The sequence below is a fragment of the Nanorana parkeri genome, unplaced genomic scaffold (genome assembly GCF_000935625.1).
Source record: "Nanorana parkeri isolate BGI_ZX_2015 unplaced genomic scaffold, ASM93562v1 scaffold904, whole genome shotgun sequence".
Classification (NCBI taxonomy): Eukaryota; Metazoa; Chordata; class Amphibia; order Anura; family Dicroglossidae; genus Nanorana; species Nanorana parkeri.
In genome coordinates this window covers 571,380-596,881 of record NW_017307172.1, presented here as the reverse complement: position 1 = coordinate 596,881, position 25,502 = coordinate 571,380, and the positions used below count along the sequence as shown (strand labels likewise).

The 25,502-nt window shown below is 43.8% G+C and overlaps 1 protein-coding gene across 1 annotated transcript in view; it reads left to right on the top strand.

The window, feature by feature from the left end:
- Positions 1-25,502, top strand: part of LOC108794847 (triple functional domain protein-like) — a 660,684-nt gene that overhangs the window by 113,309 nt on the left and 521,873 nt on the right. Inside the window, exon 7 of the mRNA XM_018565963.1 lies at positions 13,091-13,286. Coding sequence (XP_018421465.1) covers positions 13,091-13,286 — 196 coding nt within the window. The remainder of the gene's footprint in view (positions 1-13,090; positions 13,287-25,502) is intronic.

Here is a 25,502-nt window from a genome sequence, read left to right as displayed (position 1 = left end):
TCATCATGGAGGAATTGATTATTTGTCCTCAGTCTTGTATAATAGGGCAAGAGACTTATGACATTTTGTGGACAAAGGGTTGTAGGAGGGTTTGACTTTTGAATCGTCAGATGGGTATTAAGTATGTTAAATGGAAGTGTCAGAATGTTTATACTGCTAAAATGAACAGTTTTTCTATGTATGCAATTATATATATATATATATTAACTAAAAATCAGTGCATAATGATAATACAAATATAATTGGTGACAAACAAGGAATATGGATCAATAATTTTGATAACGCAGGTAATGTGCAAAATATAACCATATTATTCCAAGAATATCAATGTAACCAATGAAATAACTTTTTAAATGCAATGAGTAGCTTCTCAGTAGCGAAACAAAATGTGCAGATTTGACACATGATTTCTCTCAGACAACAGATATTCTCAAGCTCCAATTCTACTCTAACAGCACATGGGCAATATTTGTGACATCATGCACAGGACTGACTATAAGCCAAGACTATATTCAAGGTAAAGACAAATTTCCACTAAATTATTTTAAGTATACATCATAACTAAACCATTGACTAGAAACTGAAATTAGCTTTCCAGGAGATTATACAGATTTGTGTATTTCTCCCCAAGATTGAAAGATATAATATATACTGCAGTTTAAAATGATCTCAATTCAATCTAGATGCTACGAGGACTAAATGGTCTAGTCAGATAGATATATGGCTCGTCAATTGCCTACAGAAAAATAGAAATTTATACTTTACCAAAAATTGCTAAATTTTTTGTCTGAGAGATGTCAGCTTTGTCTCAGTTCAGCAACAAGAGATGGTCAGGTTCTCTTTAGTTCAGTTCCCTTTAGTTCAGTTCCCTTGGTCAGCCGTCATCAGCTTCCGACCTTTGGTATGTACCCTTGGTATGTACTTCCTTTCTGCTTTTCTTTTGGATCTCCCCTGCTCTCAACTTCCATTAAACTTTTATCCCCAAGAAATGTGGGCGTGGATTTGTCTTCCACGTGATTAATAACGTCAGATGGGGCATCATTTTACTATGTACCTCTTCCTCGCAATCACCTAAAGGGGGCACTATTGGACTGTATAAGAGTTTTGGATTTTTAATTAAATTCTACTATTTTCATAAAAGATAACCTCTAAGCCTTGGACAAAACCATAAATATAATAGGGTGGTCTATTCTGTGACAGCATCTGCCCATCTGGCCATCTCTTCATGGATATACAGCTTTAAGAAGGTCTAAACCAATGCAATTAACATTCTTTCTCCAAATACCTTGGAAATGAAAGAATGTGGGTACCAGGCACAAGTGTTCTCCAAAAAAGAAAAATTCTAAAAATACATTGGTATATCCACCTAATTATATTATTATATTAATAATACATACTAATATTTTTCAATGAGTAAAACCAAACAATATATAATGAATATAGGTTGGATATTATAAAAGTACAGAATTATAAAATATATACTTGAAATGATTAAATGAAATAGGCATATAGATGCTTCATATAATATCATAATACAATAGAAATTATTGCTAATATAATCTCTTGCAACTAATGGTACTTATTGATAAGGCAACTTTTAAATGAGTCCCTTTTTCCAGTAATGAGAAAAAAATTAAACATTCCAGTCTCTTGTACATTGTCTTAAGTTGAGACATGAAGGTCATCAATCTCTTAATAACACAGCTTGGCACCATGGTCAGTCCTTATCTTGTGTTTATTGTCTAGGACCCCACAATTTACGACCTGGGAAGTTATATGGTAAGACTCTTAAAACTTTTCTGTGAGAATCTTAAACCAGGAATAATGAACTTGCATTCACCTCATGACAGACAGAAAAAAGGGCTTCCAGGATGCCCATATATAATTATGTAATAATTATGTAATAATATGTAAAATAATACGTGTAGGCCTTTAAATTGATTCCTGTTAGCCCCAATAGTTCTGACAGAAGATGGAGGGCTTACCTGGTGGATCATCAGGTATTTGGAGAGGTGTGTCTGCCTCAACTGCAAGTATCTAAAAAGTATATTGTTTGCTAACTGGAATTCAGTTTTTAGACTTCAGAAGGGCTTTACGACATTGACCTTTATGATATGACCCACACACCTGACCACCAATCTCAACCAAGCATCAGAATCCAGAATCAAACTCAACTCAACAGTATACCACCAGCAATAGAGCACTACAAATCCCAGCAATCCATTATACAGAAATGCAGAATAATATAAAGCTAAATACTCATGTGTTGCTCACTAGGGCTGTGCGGCATCCCAGGAGGCAATGATATGTCTGATCAGGGCTGTAACTGGGTCTCGGGAGGCTATGATGCGTCTGACCAGGGCTGTACACGGTCTTATTAGGGCTGTGTACAGTCTTGGGGGTCTTATCAGAGCTGTACAGGGTCTCACCAGGGCTGTGAAGGGTGTCAGGAGGATGTTCAGGGTCTCACCAGGGCTGTGCAGGGTCTCACCGGGGCTGAGTGCGGGTGCCACCTTGGCTTGTCGAGTGCCGAGAAGGAATAGGAGGAGATGTGTTGCTGGATCGGCGGTGGTGTAAACAGCGCTGCAAGGTACCCAGCATGCTGCCTTGAGGTCCCCAGCAAGACCTTCAGGCAGCCCCTTTGCTCTACAAGTTTAAACAGAGTCCCGGCGGCAAAAGTCGCCAGGAGTCTGTTTAAACAGCCCCGATGCTGGCGACGTACACTGTACGTCGTCAGTCACGAAGGGGTTAAAATGTATTCCGGTGCTTAGTATCGGGCCATTTTCACGAGTACTCGTGAAAATGCCCAGTATCGGCATCGATGCATCCGTAAAACACCTAACAAACAAACCATTATATACAATACAAGCAAAAGAGGTAACATGGGGCGGGCACATGAACAGTTCAGATTTTCTGGCAGACGAGGAGAGACACAAGTTAAGTCTATGGACACCGTGGGACAGGAAGTGTCAGCAAGCACAGAGAAGTCTGTGCTGGATCGGAGACCCCCAGCAGCGCTGGAGAGGAGGCTGAAAACGACAGGAAAGAAGATGATCAAATTAAGAGACATCATTTAAGGTAAGTGCTTACACTAACATTTGGGGGAGGAAAACAAATATATACTTTAACCACTTGTTGACCGGGGTGGTTATACCCCCTTCCTGACCAGGCCATTTTTCAGTATTCAGCGCTGCAGTACTTTGACTGACATTTATTCCGTCATGCAACGCTGTACTGAAATGAATTTTATACCATTTTTTGGGGACAGATAGAGCTTTCTTTTGGTGGTATTTAATCACCACTACAGGTTTTTTTTTTTTTTTTACTGTATAATAAAAAAAGTACCTAAATTTTTGAAAAAAAACCTGTTCTCCCTATGTTATGTTACAAAACATTTATTATTACCCAATTTTTTGGTCGAACGCTTGTATGTAAACAGCCATCGCTGGTTTACATTCAAAGCCGATTTCCAGCCCGTGCGCGCCGCCTAGCGGCGGGCACGAGCGGAACAGGATAGGACGTCTAAAGAAGCCCACCCGCCCTCAAGAAGCCACTGTCACTTTATTACAACGGCCGGACAGCAGGTAGTTAATGTCACTTAAATTGCCGAGGGCTGCTGAGAGACACCCGCTGGTGGACACTGAAACTACCAGCTTCAGATCCAAGCACCACAGTTCCACCACCAGGTGCTCTGGTTCCTGACAGGTGGCTGTTCTGACAAAGGAGGAGCGTATTGTTCATATGTAGGGTGGAAGGATTTGGGATTAAGGCCTTGTTCACACCAAATGCAGAGCAGATCTGCATGAGTTTCTGCGCACGCAGTGCAGTGGGTTGTGCTGCGTTTTTTGCCGCGTTTTTGATGCGTTCCAGAGTAGGTCCAGAGCAGGTAAAATAGGGCCTGCTGCAGTTTTTTTTAACCTGCTCTGGACCGGAACGCTGCAATGTGAACTGGAGCTAAAAATACCATTGTAATACATTGGACGCAGCTTTGCTCCGGTCTGTAAGTGCTCTGCTCTGCTCCTGGAACGCGCTTGGTGTAAACAAGGCCTTAGTCTAGTTGATAAGCAGCCTAGAGTTTTGGGGTGTATTCAGTAACAACCATTAGAGCTGTTTTTAAAGATGGGCCAAGATCTTCCAGATATAGGGGCATGCCATTTGCAAACAAATTTTCTCTTCAAAATATCCAATCTAAGGCCTTTAATACTGAGGTCTGTCTGATGCCTTGGTGCCAGTGGTTCTATTGCCAGTGCCTATAATAGGGGAGATGGAGTATCCCTGTCTTGTCCCCCTAGAGAGGGGAAACAAGCCTTGGGTTTAACACCTTGGTTCTCAACTGGTGGGTCGTGACCCAAAAGTGGGTCGCGACCCCGTATTCAGTGGGTCGCCGCATGCCTTCCACTTTTCTAGGCAAGAGGCTCCTCTGCCTCCCCCTAGCGCAGCACTGTCAGTTTTCGCGCCAATCAGCCATTCAAAATATGCTGCCCGGCGCAGAGTATCAGATAGGGGTGGGATGGGATGTGGCTATAGCTATGAGGGAGCTCCATCCATACATGCATTGCTTACAGCTACTTCACGTGTCCTATAGAGTTGCCTAGACCGGAGTGATGTCACATTCTGGCTCCAGGCACCTCTACAGGGCGCACAAGGGAGCTGTACAAGCAATGCACATATGGATGGAGCTCCGTCACAGTACAGCAGTCCACACTGGACCCCCCAGGCTGAGGATCCACTCGAGTTCTCTTAAGGTAGGGAGACTGGGTGGATCTTAAAAAAAATTACAATTTTTTTGCAGTGTGTCTGTGGTTGTGTATGCATGACAGTGTTTTTGAGGGCCCATTCACACTAGTACAGTGCATTAACACACTTTACCACGCAATCACAATCACACCTACCACGCATTCTGGTGTGGGAGGTGTGTTGTTGCCATTTATTTAAATGTCACCCCAAACGCACCTCCCAACCTACTGTTTGTACGCCCGCACCTGAGTGTAACTAGCCCACACAATTAATCCTTCGCAAGGATTTTTGCCTGTCTCTATTAAAAAAAATGGGCTGGTAGAATTCTCAAAGTTGAAGTACTTTTTTGGGTTTTGATATTAGAATTTGAAGGGCTTCTTTCATAGAAAGGGTTAGACGAAAAGACATCAAAGGCTGCAGTGTATAGTTCCAGTAGCCCAGGAATCAGGACCTCTGCAAATGTTTTTTTTCCAATTTATTGAGCTTTTAATGAGGCTTTTAAGTGTTGGATTTCTTCTCTTAAGGGTTGAGGGGAAGCAATAGTTTCAAGATATGCTATAATGTCTAGTGTCGAGTGGTTTTAGAGGAGTAAAGACATGAGAAAAAAAATAAAAAATCTTCGAAAGTGGTTATAACCTTGTTGTGGGTCTGTTCTGTAGGTGTTAAAATCTAACGGAGATTTGAGTTATTGGTTTGCAAGGTAGGCTAGAAGCTTCCAGCATCGCTACCTGTGGTGAAAACCCGCCAAAAAATAGTTTGTTCATGGCATTGGTAATGTAGTTTGAAATTTTGAAAGATGTTCTCCAAATTGTGCATCATCTAAAGAGGGTTGTAGATAAAGTGTTTAGGACAGTGCAGTAGTCTTAGCTTTTAATTCAGCCTCTACAAATTCTTGTTTTATATTATCGATTTGTCTGGACCTTTATCCTGTGGCCATGACTTTTGAAGGCCTTCCTTACAGTTAGGGTGTCTGCAGAGGATGCATTGCAGTTGAAAAAAAAAATCCATTACTCAGAGAGGGGGCATATCTGGAAAGAGCAAAGGTTTCAATGTACAATTTAGGAGGGGGAGGGTTTCGCTGTTGACACCAATCCAGAACTACCCAAGAGGGCAAATGATCCTTTTGCTGCCAAGCACTTCAGAATGCTTTTAACCTCAGCTGGCCACACCATTTTTTCAAATTTGTCCCATTGTTTTGATTTTCTACTGCTGTGTTGCTAACGTTTGTTATAGACCCCCCTCCCCATATATGTTATATATTTACTAAAAGCACAGACCCGGTATAATAAAAAGATGGTGCTACTAATTTTGAAGTTCCTGCGATAATTGCGCAAATGTTTATTAAATTAATATTAAACCGATAAAAATGCTCAATTAAATTTATAAAAGCACACTAAAATCAGTATCATTGCTCAAAAAAATACTTTTCCAACTTAATCTAAAAGATAAAGCTGTATTGAGTTAATAAATAACAAATATTTGTAGAATATAAATTGCACCTTTTTCAAAATGGTAAACAAATGAAGTAATGCATTTGAAGTCTTGCGTTAAAAATTGTTTGTGCACTGTGTTGTGATAAAATGATAAAGGCGTACATTTAATCACAGCACAGCATATCACAAGGCGCGGCAATGCGTCACAACACTTTGCCATGTTCTGAAACACGGTTAAATTAATGTTATTTTAAAAAGAAAAAAAATATAGCTGCAAGCAGCAATAAAGGTGGCCAAGCATCAGAACCGGTTATAGCACATGAAAAGATATTTTAGTTAGCGAGATAAATAGCAAAGTTATGTATTCACAAAAGACATGTACAACTGCAAATGTTTCCATGAATTCTAATATTTTTCCAAATTCAAAATGGCCTCCGACCTTGGTGACCTTTGGAACCCATGTTGTATTTGGCAGTTGTGATGTTGAGTTATCACATGCATAACATGTTTAACATACTACAATAGTGATAGAAATGCACGTTTTTGCAATTATGGTGCAATGTTAAAAGTGATCGGCTTGTGGCAGCCATATTGATTTGTGGATCAGGCCTGGTTTTACAACCGTGGTAGAAGAGGTCGGCCTGGACATATATGCAAAGTGTTTTCAGTTATTCTGATAAATGGTTTCAGAGTTTAAGTTGTTTGCACAATATTGCACAATCCAAAATGGCTACTAAACCATGCGGTCACATGACTTTTAATAAACATATATGACTGTAGAGCTCAGAATATCCTCACATAGCAATTTGTATATCTGTAGCCTTAGTGGTTATGAAAAAAACATGTTTTAAAATTGTCAGAAATAGGTTTGCTTGAACCAAGATGGCTGCCAGAGCATATGGCCTATGACTTTTGTATTACCAAAGACTAAACACAACACAGTTCTCTACCATTGTGCCACATGTAATGAGTTTTTACATAACGGTGTGGTAATAATTAGCATCTGAAAAAAAGAGCATCAAAATAATAGGATAATTTGTAGAATTTGACACAATTCAATATGGCCGCCAAACCATGTGGTCAATTGACTTGTAATGATCAGTTGTGAGTGCAGATCATACCATGACTATACACAGCAATTTGTTCATCTGAAGCTTTATCAGTTTTTGAGAAATGGATGTTTGAATATGGAGCTGAATATAATCAACTAAAACAAGATGGCTGCCAGGAAATGTGACCTATGACCTTTATGTTGCAGAAGATTAGGCATAGCACAGAGCTCTACCATTGGCCCACGTTGCATGAGTTTGAGTAACAGTGTTCCAATTAGAGGCATTTGAAAAAAAGGCCATAACAATAATAACACTATCTAAATATCATTGGCTTCCAGCGGCCATTTTGATTTTATGATCAGGCCATCTGTAGCTTTAGTGGTTCTGGAGATGCAGGTTTCTGAATATTTGCAAAAATTGTCGCAAAAACCAAGATGGCTGCCACATCATGTGACCTATGACCTTTATAGTGTAATAAGCTCTGCAGAGCACAGGGCTGTACCATTGTGCAAAGTTTCATGAGTTTTTGACTAACAGTTCACTTTTTACAGGCATTTGAAAAAGTGGCGTAAGAATAATAATAAATATAGCTGCAAGCAGCAATAAAGGTGTCAAAGCAGTAGAGCCAGTTTTAGCACATGAGAAGATATTGCAGTTAGAGATAAAAAGCAGGACATGATTTTATGAATTATAAAAAAAAAAAAATTCAAAATGGCCGCTGACCTTGGTGACCTCTGGAAGCCATATTGTATTTGGCAGTTGTGATGTTGAGTTATCATATGTATAACAAGTTTAACATACTTCACTAGTGATATGAATGCACATTTATGCAATTGGATGCAATGTCAAAAAGTAATTGGCTTGTGGTGGCCATATTGATGTGGGGAACGGCCTGGTTTTACAACCGTGGTAAAAGAGGTAGCCGTGGACATATGTGCAAAGTTTTGAGTTATTCTGATAAATGGTTTCAGAGTTTAAGTTGTTGACAGAATATTGCACAATCCAAAATGGCTGCCATACCATGTGACCAATAGAGCTATAATGAGCATATGTGGCAACAGAGCACAGCATAAGCTCAGAGAGCAAGTTGTACATCTGTAGCTTTAGCGGTTTTGGAGATGCAGGGTTCTGAATATTTGCAAAAATTGTCGCAAAAACCAAGATGGCTGCCACATCATGTATCCAAACCTCTGTCATTATCCTTAGTGGTGAGACAATTTGTTTTACATGCTGGTTTGTGAGTGTGCCATGATGCCTTTCTGCTGTTTTTTTTTTCACGCCTGCGTCCCTTCCCCAGTCGCGGTTGCTCCCTTGGGGTCGTATGTGGGGGTGTTCAGTCCTGTGGGTACTGCGCTGTCCCTGGGAGTCTTTTCCTCTGCCATTGCTGGGTTGTGACACGCATTGAGCGCGTTTTGACGCCGGGGCCCCCCCTAGAAAGCGGGCTTTGCCATTGCCGTCTCCTGCTCTTTCAGGGGGGGTCTGAGGGGGAGAGGGTACTTCCCACGGCGTCGCCTCCTCCTGATCGTCGTGATTCCTCCGGGCCAGATCCGGCCGGTGTGGATGAGGCGGCGTCTGCGCTCCTGGTTCAGGACCGTGAAATGGTTTCAGCGCTAGTACGCGCTGTCAGGGAGATTGCTTCAATGGGGATACTCCCGGCTCTTCCGCACTGCCGCCAGTGCAGTTTGGAATGCATCAGAGTAGGCTTTTCACCTACGTGTTTACTTCTCCTTTTTTGATGACTTTATTTATAAGGAGTGGGAGGGGCCTACCAAGTCCTTTTGCGGTCCCTAAGCGTTTCTCGGTTGCTATCCCCTTGGGGAGGCCTGTGTGTCTACATGGTCTTCTCTGCCGGTGGTGGACCCCCCGGTCTCTCGTTTGCACAAGGCCACAGTTATCCCGGTGGAGGATTATCCGTCCTTTAAGGACCCCTCCGATAGGAGAGCTGAAGCGCTTTTGCTGTCTCTGTACTCCTTCTCGGGGGCACTTGTGCGTCTGCTTTTGGCTTCTGCCTTGGTGTCTTAGACCCTGACGGAGTGGGCTCAGATGTTGCACCTGGGTCTGGCGGCAGAGAATGTCTCTCCCGCTTTCGTGGAGCTTGCGGACCGATTGGTGCAGGACCTTCGTTTTGTCTGCACTTCGGCTTTGGATGTGGCACCCTTTGTGCCCAAGCTGTCGGTGTCGGCAGTGACGTTTCGCCGGTTACTTTGGCTTAAGTGCTGCTCGGGCTTCGAGCAAGCTCTGTCGGTATGCCTTTTACTGGGGACCGTCTGGTTGGATCCACCTTGGATGAGATCATTGATATCTGCAGGTGGTAAGAGTGCCTCTCTTCCCCAAGCGCGCTAGAAGGAGCAGCGCCGGAAGCCTGGGGCCATTTTCTCCGCTCATAAGCGGGGTTTTTCGGCGCCCTCCGACAAGGGCGGGAAAGGTCTCAAGCCCTCCCCTTCACAATCCTCCGAGCGCCCATGGCAGCCCAAGTCCGCATGGGGGTCGTGCTCTGGTTCCCAGGGTGGGGGGCGCCTTCAGCTCTTTGTGGATTTTCGGTTGGCCCACGTCTCCCACACTTAGGTCCGGGTGCTGGTTTCTTCGGGCTACAAGATAAAATTTCTGTCCCGTCCAGGTACCGGTTCTTCTCGTCCAACACGCGACTCTCCGGGTTGGCGGTTCTCCGTCGAGCTGTGGCGGACCCTTTGGTCCCAGGGGATGATCATGCCGGTTCCGTCCTTGGAAAGGTTCAAAGGGTTTTATTCGAACCGGTTTACCGTGCCCAAGATAGAGGGGGTTCGGCCCGTCCTGGACCTCAAACGCTTGAACACCTTTATGTGGGTTCGTCGGTTCCGGATGGCGTCGATCAGATCCGTGGTGGTCTGACTTCGTCAGGTAGACCTTCTGGCATCCGTCAACATCAAGGATGCCTACCTTCATGTACCCGTTTACGCGTCTCATCAGCGATATCTTCGTTTCGCGATGGGGAAGGTGCATGTTCAATTTGTGGCGCTGCCTTTCGGGCTGGCGTCTGCTCCGCAGGTGTTCACCAAGGTGCTTGCCCCGATTCTGGCGCTGTTGCGTTGTCGGGGGGTTTCGATCTTGGGCTACCTGGACGATCTGCTTCTGCAGGCGGAGTTGCACTCCTCTCTGGTGGTGGCTCCAGAGGTCCCGGTACATCCTTGGAGGAGTTCGGTTGGCTCCTGAAACTCTGGAAGTCTTGCCTAGTGCCTTTTCCACGCCTGGAGTATCTGGGACTGGTTCTGGACACTGTCGCACCCGGGTTTTTCTCCCTCGGGACAAGCTCCTGCACCTTCGTTCAAAAAGTACGGCTACTGCGGTCTCGCCGGTGGTCGCCCATTCGTTTTTGCATGCGGGTCCTGATTCTCATGGTGGCCTCCTTCGAGGCGGTGTCCTTTGCGCAGCACCACGCCAGGACCCTGCAGAGGAACATCCTGGCAGGGTGGGACAAGTCCCCCCTATCCTTGGACAGGGACATTCAGGTGTCTTGGGAGGCGGGAGCCTCCTTGCGGTGGTTTTCATTCTCTGGCCTTGGTGCGGGGGAAGTCCTTCCTTCCTGCGCACTGCACGGTAGTCACCACAGATGCCAGCCTTTGGGGCTGGGGTGGAGTCCTAGGCGCCTTGACCGTGCAGCGTCGTTGGTCGCCGGAGGAGTTCCGTCTGTCGATAACTGTGTTGGAACTTCGGGCAATTCACCCTTTATCTCCTCCATTGATCGGCCCGGCTTCAGGATCTGGCAGTTCGGGTCCGGCCGGACGACGCCACCGGGCTGGCATACATTAACCCCCAGGGCGGCACGAAGAGCGTGACCGCAGGACGGGAGGTGTTCAGGGTTCTCTCCTGGGCTGAGAATCTGGTTCTGGCTCTTTCGGCGGTCTACATCCCGGGGGTGGGCAATTGGCAGGTCGACTACCTCAGTCGACGGTCGGTGGACCCGGGAGAGTGGTCACTACACCCTGGAAGTTTTCAGCAAGCTCTGTATTCGCTGGGGGTCGCCCAGGCCCTGGATCCCTGGGTGGAGGCGGTAGTTGCCCTGGTGGCTCCTTGGGGTCATTACGGGCTGCTTTATGCCTTGCCTCCACTGTATCTGTTGCCTCGGCTTCTACGACGCATCGCAGCTGAGACCGTCACCGTCCTCCTCGTGGCCCCAGACTGGCCTCCGAGAGCATGGTACACGGATGTGGTTCACCTGGTGGTGGATGCCCCGTGGCGGCTGCCCCTGTGTCAAGATCTTCTGTCCCAGGGGCCTGTGTTACACCCTTCTTTACAGTCGCTGGCTTTGACGGCGTGGCTGTTAATTCTTGCAGCGCGGGGTGGCTCGGTGGCTTGCCTTTTACTGTGAAGGGCCCATTCTCTGCCTTGGCGGTGCTTTACCAGCGTTGCTTGGCGTCTAATGCTCTGGTTCGCACTTTTGTTCAAGGAGTGACGCGCATTGCTCCCCCTGTCTCGCTCGCCTTTGGCTCCGTGGGACCTGAATCTCGTGCTTTCAGTGTTGCAGGAATCCCGGTTTTAACCTCTTCGGGAGATTCCTCTTATGTGTTTGTCACAGAAAGTGGCCTTTTTGGAGGCCATCACTTCCGTTCGGCGGATGTCTATGTTGGCTTGTCCTGCAAGTCCCCATTGCTGGTCTTGCATGGGGACGAGGAGGTTCTCCGTCCTCAGCCGCCATTCCTGTCGGTGGTTGTGTCGGCCTTCCGTCTGAATGAGGACATTGTCTTACCTTCCCTGTGTCCGCTGCCGGTCCATAGGAAGGAGCGTGCGCTCCTCTGTCTGGATGTGGTTCGCGCTTTCCATGTTTATTTGGGTGCTGCGGCTTCTTTCCACGAGACCGACTATCTGTTCATGCTCACGGAGGGCCCTCGTAAGGTCCGGGCCGCATTGGCGGCTACCATCTCTAGGTGGATTCGTACTGTTGTGGTTCAGGCGTACGCCGTTAGGGGGCGTGAGCCTCCTTTTTCCTGTCACTGCCCATTATACTAGGGCTGTTGGGGCTTCCTGGGCTTTCCGCCATGGGGCCTCTGTTTCTCAGGTTTGTAAGGCCGCTACTTGGTCTTCTGTTCACACCTTTTGTTACATTGTACGAGGTGGATGTTTTGGCATCGGCGGATGCTGGTTTGGGGCGCAAAGTGTTGCAGGCGGCTCTTTTGAGGTGTCTTTTGGGTGTTTGGTTGTTGTTGCCCATCCCTCAGTGTGTACTGCTTGGTGACGTCCCTACCATTCAGGATCTACGATCTGTTGCCCTGTGTCCTTCAATGAACGGGAGAGAAAATAGGATTTTTGTACTCACTGTAAAATCCTTTTCTCTCCGTTCATTGAAGGACACAGGTCCCGCCCTCTTTTATGGGGTGTGCACTCCTAACTGCTTGTTACTTACCACCAGCAGGGGCCGCCCCTAGGCTGTCTTGTCTTTTGTTATGTGCCTAGCGTCCTACTCCTGCAGGTGGCGATATACCCTACCATTCAGAATCTACGATCTTTTGCCCTGTGTCCTTCAATGAACGGAGAGAAAAGGATTTTACGGTGAGTACAACAATCCTATTTTTTTGCTAGACACCAATTTAGATTTTATCATGTGTGTGGAAATAGTAAGGAATTTCTCTGGACTGCAAGTGGTTAAAACATATATAAAAATACTTTGGTGAATTAGTCCTCAAATTATTGTTAGTACATGCTAACACTGCTTTGGCCTTTTTATATACGTGCTGTATAGTTAAGCTTTATTTCATAATTACATTTTTATTATTCCTACATTTTTACTTCGCTTATTGATCACCATTAAAATTTACCTTTTTTGTGCACCATTATTTGTAATAATAATGTTCTTTACATTATTTTAACTGTTCCTTATCTCTTTGTGGCTCACAGATAATCTCTGATCTAGAGTCTTGGAATGATGAACTTTCTTTACAAATGAATGACTTTGACACAGAGGATCTTACACTTGCAGAACAAAGACTGCAGCACCATGCTGACAAAGCCCTAACAATGAATAACTTGACTTTTGATGTCATCCACCAAGGACAAGAACTATTACAATATGTCAATGAGGTCCAGTCTTCAGGTATGACAGTAATAGTAGCTTTTTCATTTTCATGCAGTTTTAAATCTTCCCCCCTCTCCCCACCCCCACTTGTCACATCTTTGCTGGAACTGCTATCACCCCCACTCCAGCTGCCCACATCCCCCCTTCCGCTTTAGCAGCCGGTGTATGCACCCTACTGCAACCCTGCACTGAGCATCTAGAATAACGCTTGCAAATGGAGAGCACTCATTGGTCAGGTGACAGTGCTGACCAACGAGTACCTGCCATTTGCAAGCATTATTCTTGATGCTCAGTGCAGGACTGCAGAGTGCTGTATGATGTACAGCCCATTTACCAGCTGCTGTGGGGAGGATGGCGGTTGCAGCAAAGGTATGACCAGCCGGGTTGGTGAGAAACGGCAGATGTGTGGGTGATTTCATTTTCTCACATTTGGTGAGAATGTTGAATTACCCTTTAATCTTGATGTGTCCTTTTGTTTATTTCTCACAGATCTGAGTACTTTGACTCTGTGCAGAATAAAGACAGGTTGCTTTTTTTTTCAGCAGACAGCCTGCAGTAGTAGGCCCTGCAGGATTCAACCAGCTCTTTGATAGGCTATGTGCAAAAGAGTAATTTTGTTGCTGCTGCTCTAACAAGCTAATATCGAGAAATACATTGAGTAATGTATTTAAATGAGTCTGTGTACTTTTTTTGTGTGTGGTTTTGAACGTGAAAAAAGGTTAGAACCTCGGTCAGATATTTATTGCAGTCTGAGGTTTTGTCAAAATATTTTCTCCTCGCTTCTTGTCTTGGTGACCACATTTTGAATAGTTTAGTAATATAGACATGATCGGAAATCTCCAGTAGGATTGGCAAAAAATGGCTCATTGGGTCCCTAGTTTTCTCTTACTCTAGAAAATGCATGTTTATATTGCTGTCCTTGTTCAAGATTTCCCCTCCTATTCTTATTCTGGTGATTACATTGTCAAGGGCATAGGAATCAACAGTAAAGCTTTCCAAAAGGGGCCATATGGAATGGTAAGATCTGATGGCTGGAAATGCTGAGATGAGGGAAAACATTATATAAATGTGTTGCAGCAGCATGTGGTAAAACAATTGAAACAGACTGTTGCATTGTGATGCTATCTATTTTAAATGTTAAAACAATAATGTAGCGCTACACAACCCCTGAATAAATGCATAAAGTGAATAAATAACAATAAGTGACCATAAAGTAACAAACATTATAAAACGTGATCAACAAAATCGCAGATGGCTATACATATTCTAATAAGCAGTGCAAAGAACCCCCGTAAATAATTCAGGCAGTGATCCAAGGTATAACAAATCACTGAAGTGATTCAGTGCCTAGAAAGTCCATTGTGCAAAATAAGTCCTATCCATAAAGCTTTAAATTCTGTGAAAAAATAAATAAATTAAATAAATAAAAAATATATATATATTTTGTCCAACTTGAATTAAATTATCTGCTCTCTGGGCATTCAAAAATAGTGGTTATGCACTCACCACAATCTTAAGCTGCCCAGCGCAGCCTTCACAGCATGTGGATAACGAACACAAGGTTCTCCCGGTGATTCCTCATTCACTTTTTTTCTCTCCGTATTGTTTTTTGTTCCAATAAGTATTCAGATTAAAAGGCAAAAAAGAGCTTTATAGTGTAGTATTTTAACTTTTATTGAAAATGAAACAATTAAAAACTCACTATTAAAAAGTCCAACGGCCAGCCAGCAAACAAATGGAAACAAATCTCTTTTAATGGATTTTAATCCAGCTTTTTACCTATAATATTAGTAATTATAACATCCAATTTTTAGATCTAGATATTTTTAGACTTCAAGGAAAATTTATTACTAAAACCTTTTTCAAACCGACTGATAAGAATGGGGTATATCCCTATATCTAGTTGTCACCACCCTACGTGGCTTAGGGGAATTCTTAAGGGACAATTGATTTGTATCAGAAGAAATTGTACTGAGAAGGAGGATTTTCTTTCTCAGTCCAATATTCTACTAGATAGATTTAAAGATAGAGGCTATGCGAAATTCAAATCGTATATCCTGGTGGAGGGGTATGTAAGATGTATTCCTAAAAAAGGAATATAGGAGGTTTTTTTAACGTGTAATGGAATTCCTCTCATGGAGGGGCTCAAGAAGTAGTTTTTATACCCAGGTCCAATACATAGGATTTGGTCACATTCACTCTATGAAAAGATGCAGTACTAAACTCATTATTATTGACTTGCACCACACAAAGTGAAGGAGTCAGATGTGTTAAACTAAGAATAACATGGTCTGCAAACAGACCAATTTTAACCCTTTCACTGGCACCGACATATGGCATACAGCGGAACATAACTGCTTGCAGCTGGCCACGTCAGTATGCCATACGCTGGTGGCTTTTACCTTTCTGCTATAAGCTTATGGTCGCTTTAGCGACCATGAACTTATACCAGAAGGGTTCTCCCGACTCTCAGCCGCTGATGACAGCTATTAGCATAACTTCTGGGTGCCCCCCGCCAGCACAGCTGCCACTGGCATTTTTCATCTCCTCCCCGTCTGGAGCCGCCCTATGCTTCTCCTCGGCTTCCCGCTACTCTGCCCTGTATGGGCTGAGGCAGCAGGGATCCGAGCGGAAATGGATGGCTGCAGCCAGCAGGGGGAGCGGAGGAGGGAGCCGCTTGTCAGGGTGGCCAAGCGGTGTGCAGGGAGGAGCCACAGTCGCATTTTAAGGAGGACTGGCTCTGTGCGTGACAGAGCAGAGCCTCGGTAAATATATGTGACATTTACTGATCCTAAGTGTGCAAAACAAACACTGGAGTGATCAGCAGATCACTTCAGTGTTTGTAAACAACTGGGGACACATAGTACTATGTGTCCCCAGTTATGACTGAATAGGAAGTGGTTTACAGCACTTCCTGTTCATGAGTTTCTCAATGGGGAGAAGCACTTGCTACAGAGGCTTCTACCCATTCAGAAACTGGATGATCTTTTACTATCACCAGTCGCTGAATGAATGAGAAACCTCTGTACTAAGTGCTTTACATTCATTTAGAACAGAGGCTGCAGAAAAAGAGACTCTGGCCTCAATTCATTTTTCTATTTCAAAACAAAAATGCCAGGGGTCTGGTATTTTCCCTGATATTTCCTTGAACCAGTAGAATTCAAAACAATAAAAAATTAATAAATACAACCACACGCACGCACACACACAACATACACGTGCAACAGTTTGCACCGTATAGCTATTACCGCTCTTGCGGCAAATAAAAAAAAAAAATCGGAATAGGTTTTTCTTGACTTCTTTAATAGGACCTGGTATTATAGTCAATAGCACGATCTCAGATGTAAGAGATCCCTGGACCTTGACAAGATGTGCTCCTATCTTATCAACCATTTCTCAAAAAGGTTGGATCTCGGCATGACCACCATATATGTAGCATAGTACCTTTTTCTACCCCACATCTCCAACATCGGTCAAATATGTTTGAAAATATCTTATGCATTGAGGTAGGACATCTGTACCATCTTGTCAATATCTTAAAATGTAGTTCCTGCATGTAACTCTATATACTTGATTTAAACATTAACACAAAAGTTTTTTTTTTTCATTCATCTTGTGATAATGTATAGCCCAGTTCTGTTTCCCCATCCCCTCACATAGAACGGTCTCTCAGAGTAAGCTTGAGAGAATATGATATATCTTTGATAATCTATATTGACTGTTTTGGTTCATTAAACAAAAATAAAAACAAAAAAAACTAAATACCAAACAACCTACCATGACAGATACCATAGAAGGAAAAAAAACACAGGAAACACAGGCAGTGCGGGCAGCCAAAATTGAATGTGAAAAATATATCGCCGAAGTTAGTAAAAAGAACCCCAAAAAATGTTTTCAGTACATAAACAGTAAAAAGGGGAGAAAGGAACAGATAGGCCCAATAAAGGACATAAATGGGTCGTTTCTCACAAGCGACAGGGAGAGGGCAGAGGCGCTAAATACTTCTCGTCGGTATTCACCAAAGAAACAGATGGGTTTAATGTACATGATAAAAACACAATTTAACAGGACATACACCTGAATGGTTGACTGAATCGGGGATACAACATAGGCTTAAACTACTAAACGCAAATAAAGCATTAGGACCTGATAATCTACACCCCAAGGTACTCAAAGAATTGAACAAGGAGATAACAAGACCATTGTTCCTCATTTTTAAGGAATCTGTAGTGGCTGGTAGAGTGCCAAAAGACTGGCGAAGGGCTAATGCGGTACCTATATTCAAAAAAGGGTCAAAATGCCAACCGGGGAACGATAGACCAGTTAGTCTAACATGCATAGTATGTAAACTGTTAGAGGGAATTATTAAGGACTACTTAGTGGAATTTGTCCGGGATCATAGTATAATAAGTGATGTGCAGCACGGATTTAGGAAGGATCATTCTTGCCAGACCAACCTGCTGACCTTTTACGAAGAGGTAAGTAGAGATCTGGATGGGGGAGGTTAATGGGCGTAGTATATCTGTACTTTGCCAAAGCATTTGATACGGTGCCACATAGACAATTGTTATACAAGCGAAGGGCTATGGGCATAGATGAATTAGTGTGTACGTGGATAAAAAACTGGCTACAAGAACGTGCGCAAAGAGTATCAGGTAATGGCACCTTCTCAGATATGAGTGGCGTACCCCAGCGTTCGGTGCTGGGTCCCATGCTTTTTAACCTATTTATTAATGATATAGGGGAGGGAGTGAGAAGTCATATCTCAGTGTTTGCTGATGATACGAAAATTGGGAGGGTAGTAGACACATATTTAGACATTATAACATTACAGGAGGACCTGGAGAAAATCGGGGAGTGGGCAACTGTATGGCAGATGAAGTTCAATGTCGATAAATGTACGGTAATGCACCTTGGATCTAAAAATAGGCAAATGGACTATACACTTATGGGTATGCAACTAGGGAAGTCGGAAATGAAGAAGGATTTGGGGGTCATTATAGACCGCAGAATGAAGAATAGCTTGCAGTGCCAGACTGCTGTAAACAAAGCAAGCAGAGTCTGTCTTGCATTAAGAAGGGAATGTGTTGCAGGGACAGGTCTATAATTTTGCCTCTGTATAGATCACTGGTTCGGCCACATCTGGAGTATGCGGTCCAGTTTTGGTCACCAATACTCAGAAAGGATGTCCTTGAGCTGGAAAAAGTCCAGAAGAGGGCAACCAAACTCATTAAGGGGTTCGAGGATCTGAACTATGAAACAAGGTTGTTAAAATTCAATATGTTCTCGTTGGAGGTTAGGAGATTAAGGGGGGACATTATTTTCATGTATAAACTATTCAATGGTGACAGCAACCTCAGTAACAAACTGTTTACTGTCAGCTCCGTAACAAAGACCAGAGGGCACAACCAAAAATTGGTGGAAAAAAAATTCACCACACAGGGCGCAGGGGGTTCTTCACAGTTAGAGCGGTTAAGGTCTGGAACTCGCTGCTACAGGAAGTGATTTCAGCTAAGAGTGTGGAATCATTCAAGAGACTCCTGGACGAGTTCCTGGGAGACCATAACATTCAGGGGTACAGGTATTGCTAAGAGAAAAATCACACATGGACTCATATACACACACACACACACACCAGCTCATAAATGCATACACACAATAGGTTGGACTTGATGGACTTATGTCTTTATTTAACATCAAATACTATATAACTATGTAACTATGACCTGGAGAGCCACCTTCTGGGATCAGTAAAAATAAAGGATATATAGCATGCTCGGAAATTGCTTGAATAATAGGAGCTGTTTCCATAGCGGTCCTTTTTAGAAATCGTGGACCACCATATCCTGGCGGAAAATAGATTACTTAATACAGGGGAGAGAGGTCCCACGTAGTCTGATTATAGTATATAGCTTTACTGTCCTGTCCCACATTTTTATTTGTGTCCTAACTAATGGACGTAGAGGCCCTTGTATCAGCCTTTTGGGATCGCAGTCAGTGTTAAAGGGGTAGCTGCTTGTTCAATAGATATCCACAATTTATTTCTAGTAGAAGAAAACCAGTCTGTGATGCGGGTTAACGCTGCTGCACAGTAGTAAAGCTCCATGTGTGGGAGACCTGCACCACCGTCCTATCTATTCATTACTAATATATCCTATCTTAATCGTGCCGGGGTATATCTCCAAATGTATTTAATCATAGCTGACCTCAGGGTCCTAAAATAAAATCTTGGAATTTTAATCGGGATAGTTTGAAATAGATAAATAAATCTTGGCAAATATCCATTTTAATCAATTCCATCCTTCCTATCCACAAGTGCATTTTCTGTCCCCAGCTATTTAATCTATGTTGCGTGTCTACCAATAGTTGCGTGTAGTTTAATTCAAAAACATCTGATTCTCGTACCGCCACATATACTCCGAGGTATTTAATGCTTTGCTACCTCCACCTAAACGGGAAGCCAGTCCGAATAACCTCCTGTTCACGTGTCAGGAGCTGCTCATCCAAGCATTCATATTTTTTTTTTTAAGTAATAAGATTTTATTAGGTTTTACAAAAATATAGGTAACAAAACAAACATTTGTCATTCTTGGAGAATTTGCAAAGTGGTATATAAATTCCACGTAGGTAACAACATTGGTTTATGTTCAACTGAATGCAGACACAGTCCTGAGTAGTCAAAATTCTGGATCCTGAAGGGTCGGACGTGGCAAGGAAATTGAAAGAAAAAAAAAATGAAATAAAAAAAAAGAGAAAAGAAAAAAGTAGAAATAAAAAAAAGGGGAGGGGGTATTGGGGAGAGGTGAGGAGAGTATAAAAGGGAAGGAGGGGTAGGGCGGTGTAGGGGATAATGATCGTAAAGGGAGATCCAAGGATCTACTGCTAGTTCGTTGTATCAATTTCCTCGGTACTGAAAGTAAGTCGAGGGGCATAATTCATGGTCTATAAGTCTAAGTATAAGAGGCAATGGCAGGGATTCAAAGAGATCTAAAGTGATCAGAGTCCATGTAAAGGATCCAAGGGTCCCATGTTTCGGAGAATAAGGATTGTCTATCTCGTAAGTAGGCGGTCAGCTGTTCCATGTGCATAATGTGGCATACTTCGCCAATCCATTCACTCATTGTGGGGACTCGCGTGGAGTTCCAGTGTCTTTGTATGAGAGAGCGTGCAGCTGACACAAAAAAGCGAAGGAGATTCTTCTTGAAGTGGGATATGGAGCCAGGAAAGATTGAGAGAAGAGCTATCTTTGGAGAAGAGGCTAGGGAGGATCCTGTGACCTGGCGGTACGTAGCAAACACTTTTTCCCAGAAAGGAGATACTAAAGGACAAGTCCACCAGATATGGTAAAGTGAGCCCGCGTGAGAAATACAGCGCCAACATAGTGGAGAATAGTCTGAGGAGATGCGGTGGAGAATAGCAGGACTACGATACCATCTGGAGAAAAGTTTGAAACTCGTCTCCTGCGCTGAACTGGCAACAGAAATCTTGTGCGTAAAAATATATGCCAATTTGATTTCTGCATCGGTAAAGTCTTGGTTAAGGTCGCGTTCCCACGCCGTGATAAAGTATGGTCTAACTGAGGATTGCACTGACAGCAGCAGTCGATAGAGGAGGGGGATCACGTGTGCGGGGGGAGAGACATATAGTCTCGAAAGGCGTAAGGGGCCTAAGGAGGTCAGTTTTGGATAACGATGAAAGATAAAATGTTCGAATTTGAAAGTATTGAAGCCATTGTCCCGAAACGTTTGTTCCTTCCGGTAGCAAATCGGTAAAGTGTTTGAGACCCCGTGTGGAGAAAGCTCGTATGATAGGGGATGGTTTGTATTTAGACCAGGATAGTAGTGAGGATGAGATCTCACCTGGAGGGAAGAGAGGATTACCCATAATTGGGGTCAGGGGACCTAGATAGGCAGATAGTTTACATTCTTTGATGAGAGAGTCCCAGACACGCAGCAAGGGAGGGATAAAGTATGGCAACAGCGTCAGACGAGGGCGGTGTGAGGGTGTGATCCATGGTTAAGAAAATGGGAGTATAGGGGAAGTATGATTTTCCAACATCACCCAAAGTTTATTCTCAGCATGAAACATCCTATCTACTATATGAGTGAGGAGGGCCGCTCTATAATATATTTTCAAATCTGGGAGCCCCACTCCACCATTTTCTTTCGCCCGGGTCAGTATGGAGTATTGTAGTCTGGCAGGTCTATGGGCCATTTGCGTTTGGTGCGGATTGAACGTGCTAACATCCTCCCGCATTTGTTTCCATGTTCATATAAGGAACATTTGAGAAAATCCCTGTGTTTCATCGCAGAATGATCAAGAAGCGACCCGAGTTGTGTGCGTTTTTGAGTCAGTACATGAAAAATGGTAGAATCATTACCTGATTTATGAAGACGCTCAAGGTGTTGGATCTCACTTGTCAAAGCAGACAGTGGCCACTTTAGCTTTGTTTATGCGAGAGCCATGAGAGATTAAAACACCTCTAATAAGGCATTTAAGAGCCTCCCATTTCACTGGGCACGGAGTAGGATCCTGTGCGTGGGTATAAAGGAAGTCAGAGATAGTAGAGCGTATTGCATCTGTGGTAATTGAGTCTTGTAGGAGAAGCTCATTATGGAGGAGTAGTTAGGAGTAGTTAGGTGCGTCAGGGACAGTCAGAGATATAGATGTTGCGTAATGATCGGACCAGATTTGAGAATCAATAGATGCCTTAGGTTGCCACATAAGTAAATGGTGGGAGATAAGAAAAAATCAATTCTACTATTAGTGCGATGGGGATGGAATTAAAAGGTATAATCACGTGAAGTCGGATGCAGAATACGCCAGATGTCCATTAGCTGGAGACGATGTAAAGCTTTCCGAAGCTTAGTTAAGCAGGATCGAGAAACGTGCGACTTTCCGGAGGAGGAGTCTAAAGAAGGTTCAAGAGTGAAGTTGAAGTCACCTCCTACAATTAGGAGACCGTCAGATAAACTTTCTAGTTTCTCCAAAACCGTATATAGGTGTACAATAGGAGGAGGTTCCTGTATCTTTGCTCAGTGCTTCTCGAGAAAAAGGCCTTTAGCACCAGGTCTGACAGGGTGCTAAATCAAGGGTACTTTGCACAATACTTATCTCGTGATAAAGCTGTTCTCTACTTTTCTCCCTTTATTAAACAGGTACATTCCCATTACTTTCTGTGTACTTATCACCAGGATGAGAAGAGGTGAGATATTTCTGTTCCTACCTGACTTATCTCGGGTTATTAAACAGCATTTTCTAGACTTTTCACTTTGCTAAGGTGAGAAAAGCCTTCTCGCTGCTTATCACACTCTTTCACAGTTTATTAAACATACACCAAAGTGTATTGACCGGATCAACATTGGGGAGATAAATATTAGCTAATGTTACTGCTGTTGAGAATAATGTACCTTTAACAAAAATATATCTGCCTTCCTCGTCGCTCTGCACGTGCGATGCTGTAAAAGGTATGGAGGAGTGGACGCAAATAGCCACACCCTTGGACTTGCTGACCGGGTTGTTACTGAGATAAACATTTTGATAATAGCGAGAGAACAGGGAAGGGACTGTTGGTCCTCTAAAATGTGTTTCCTGGAGAAACAAAACATGGGCCCTGCATATGATAAAGAACTTGTGATCTCTTTCTCGGCTCGTTCAATCCCTGTACATTGAGAGAGGTAAAGTTTAATGAATGCATGAGGAAGGGTAAGGTTTAAATGGAATATGAATACAATAAAAATTAGTAGGTGTTGGTTAGAATGGGAGATTACAATGAATTGGTGGTAGGTGTCTCGGGGGGAGCAGGAATGAGCAACAGGTAAGGAGGGATGTGGGAAGAGAATAAGGGGGTGTAGGGGGAAAAAGGGAAAAGAAAAAGAAGAAGAAAAAAAGGGGGAGGGGTGTAAGTGGGTGCGGCCAATCGAAGTCAAATGTGACTATAGACCTTCTAAATGGGGAATATATCCCCAAATTTACGTGAAGAGATGTGAGTAAAAAACAGCAAAAACAAGAGAATTTTTTTTTTTTTTTTAAAAACCTCACGATTGTGAAATTCCCACTCTCAAGCACGCAGCCTAGGTGGGGTAGGAGAAGCTCACCCCGTGAGTGTCTGCATTCAGGCCAGGCATCTGTTAACAATGAGAGAAATAAAAAAGAGCACAACATGAGTGAAACACAATAAGCAAATGGAGCATTCGGTAATCAAACTATTCAATAACAAGCGGTCTTGTCAACCAGGAAACAAATATAACAGATACCTAAGAGTTGCTAGACAGTGAGGTCCTCTGCGATATCAATTTCTAGCTAAGGTAGTAGGAAGGACAAAAAGAGAGAAAAAGAGAGAGGGAAAAAAAAGGGGGGAGGGAGAGGTCAAGGGGTGATGGTGAGGTGTGGAGAAATAGATAGATAGATAAATAGATAGAAATAAATAGTAGGAGGAGGTAGGGAAGGAGGAGGGAGAAAGGAAAGAAGGGGGAAGGGGGGTATGACCTGTACAAAAGGAGCATTACATCAGCATACCTGCATAAACAACCCCCCCCATGCATTTTCTAATATTGAATAGTAAAATGCAATATGTAGTGCTAGCACACACACAAAAAAAAATAGATAGATAAATAAATAAGAAAAAATTGTAGGGAGGAAGTCCATCCGCCTTGTAATTGTGCCAATGGGAAAAAACGCGGTTAAGTACTGGCGATCAGTGAAAGTCTAAGTTCGCAAATTAGAGGACAGTCTGAAGCAGATCTCTCAATAGCCCGGTGACAAGAAGTGACAAGAACAAGGGGGGGAAACTGGAAGCATATTCGCTCCATATGCATTGAGAGTCAAAGTAAAGGCACAGGGTCCCAAGAGGTGACCAGGTGATAGTGTACTTATCACTGTGGTTGTTGCGGCAAAGGAGAGTCCCTGCGGCGTCTTCTTTGAGGAAGGACTTCGGTCCACTGTTCACGACAAGGAAGGACTGTGAAGTCAGGAGCTAGAGCATCCGGCCATGGTTCTAGTTCCACCAGAGGTATCCCAAGGGATTTGACGAAGCTGTCAAGGTCAGATGGGCAGCGTAATATGACAGGTTTTCCGTTTTTCTTGACCAGTAGATGAAAGGGAAACCCCCATCGGTATAGAACATTGCGTTCCCTTAGAAGTTTTGTTAGTGGGCGAAGAGCTCTTCTTCTGGCCAAGGTACGTTGAGAGAGGTCAGGATATAAGGTAATCTCTGCACCATCAAAGTCCAGGGATCTCTTGGTCCTTGCCTTCTCCATGATTGCCTCTTTTTGTTTGAAAAAATGGATCCTGCAGAGGACGTCTCGAGGCTGAGTCATGGAAGGATTGCGGTAGCCTGGGACCCTGTGTACTGTGGTCGATTTCCAGGGTGTCAGCCACTGTGCGATCAAGAAAAGTATTAAGAATACCTCTCACTGAATGTTCCAAATCTGAGGAGCCAGTCACTTCAGGGATGCCGCAAATTCTGATGTTTCGCCGGCTCCTGTCTTCCAGGTCATCAACATGAAAATATATATTTTGGAGTTGCTGATGATGATGAGCTGTAAGGGACTGGAGTTCTTCTACTGCTGAGCGGTGAGTGGCAATCGAGTCATCGATTGTATCAGCTCTGCGGTGGAAGCCTTGAATGGCTTCGTGTACATCTAACATGTCACGCTTGTGAAGTGCCTCAAAGCGTGAGAAGAGAGCCTCCATATCCCGTTTTGTGGGTAAGTGTGCCAGGGCACTGTTGAATTCTTGCTCATCTGGATCTTCATCTGAAGAAGTGGGCATCTGTCTAGATGATGCAGGGGAATCAGCTGGCCGCGATGTAGCAGGGGCTGGAGAGCTGGAAGTGGAGGGTTCAGAGTGTGCAGCCTCCATATTACCTCCTCGCCGCCGTTTCTGGGAATCCTGGGGGCCCTGAAAAAAAGTCCCAATATCTGGTTTGGGCTGTCGGGCCGGTGTCTGTTTGGAGCCCGGGGGATTCTTCTTGTTGGAGGGACCCATGACCAAGCCGATATGTGCGCTGAGAGGGCGTTATGAGGTGATGCCCGGCCTGAAGTGTGGGAGCTAGCGGGATGTGCTGCCGTCCGCGGCAATGAGCAGGCTCCGCCCCCCAAGCATTCATATTTTGATGCCTTTATACGATAGTTACTCAATCGTCCAAACAGCTCTATTTCTGCTTTTAGCCGCCAAGAGTCTGCTCTGTTTTGACGAGCCGGCGACCGGTTTTACAGTAGAAGTGATTGTGGC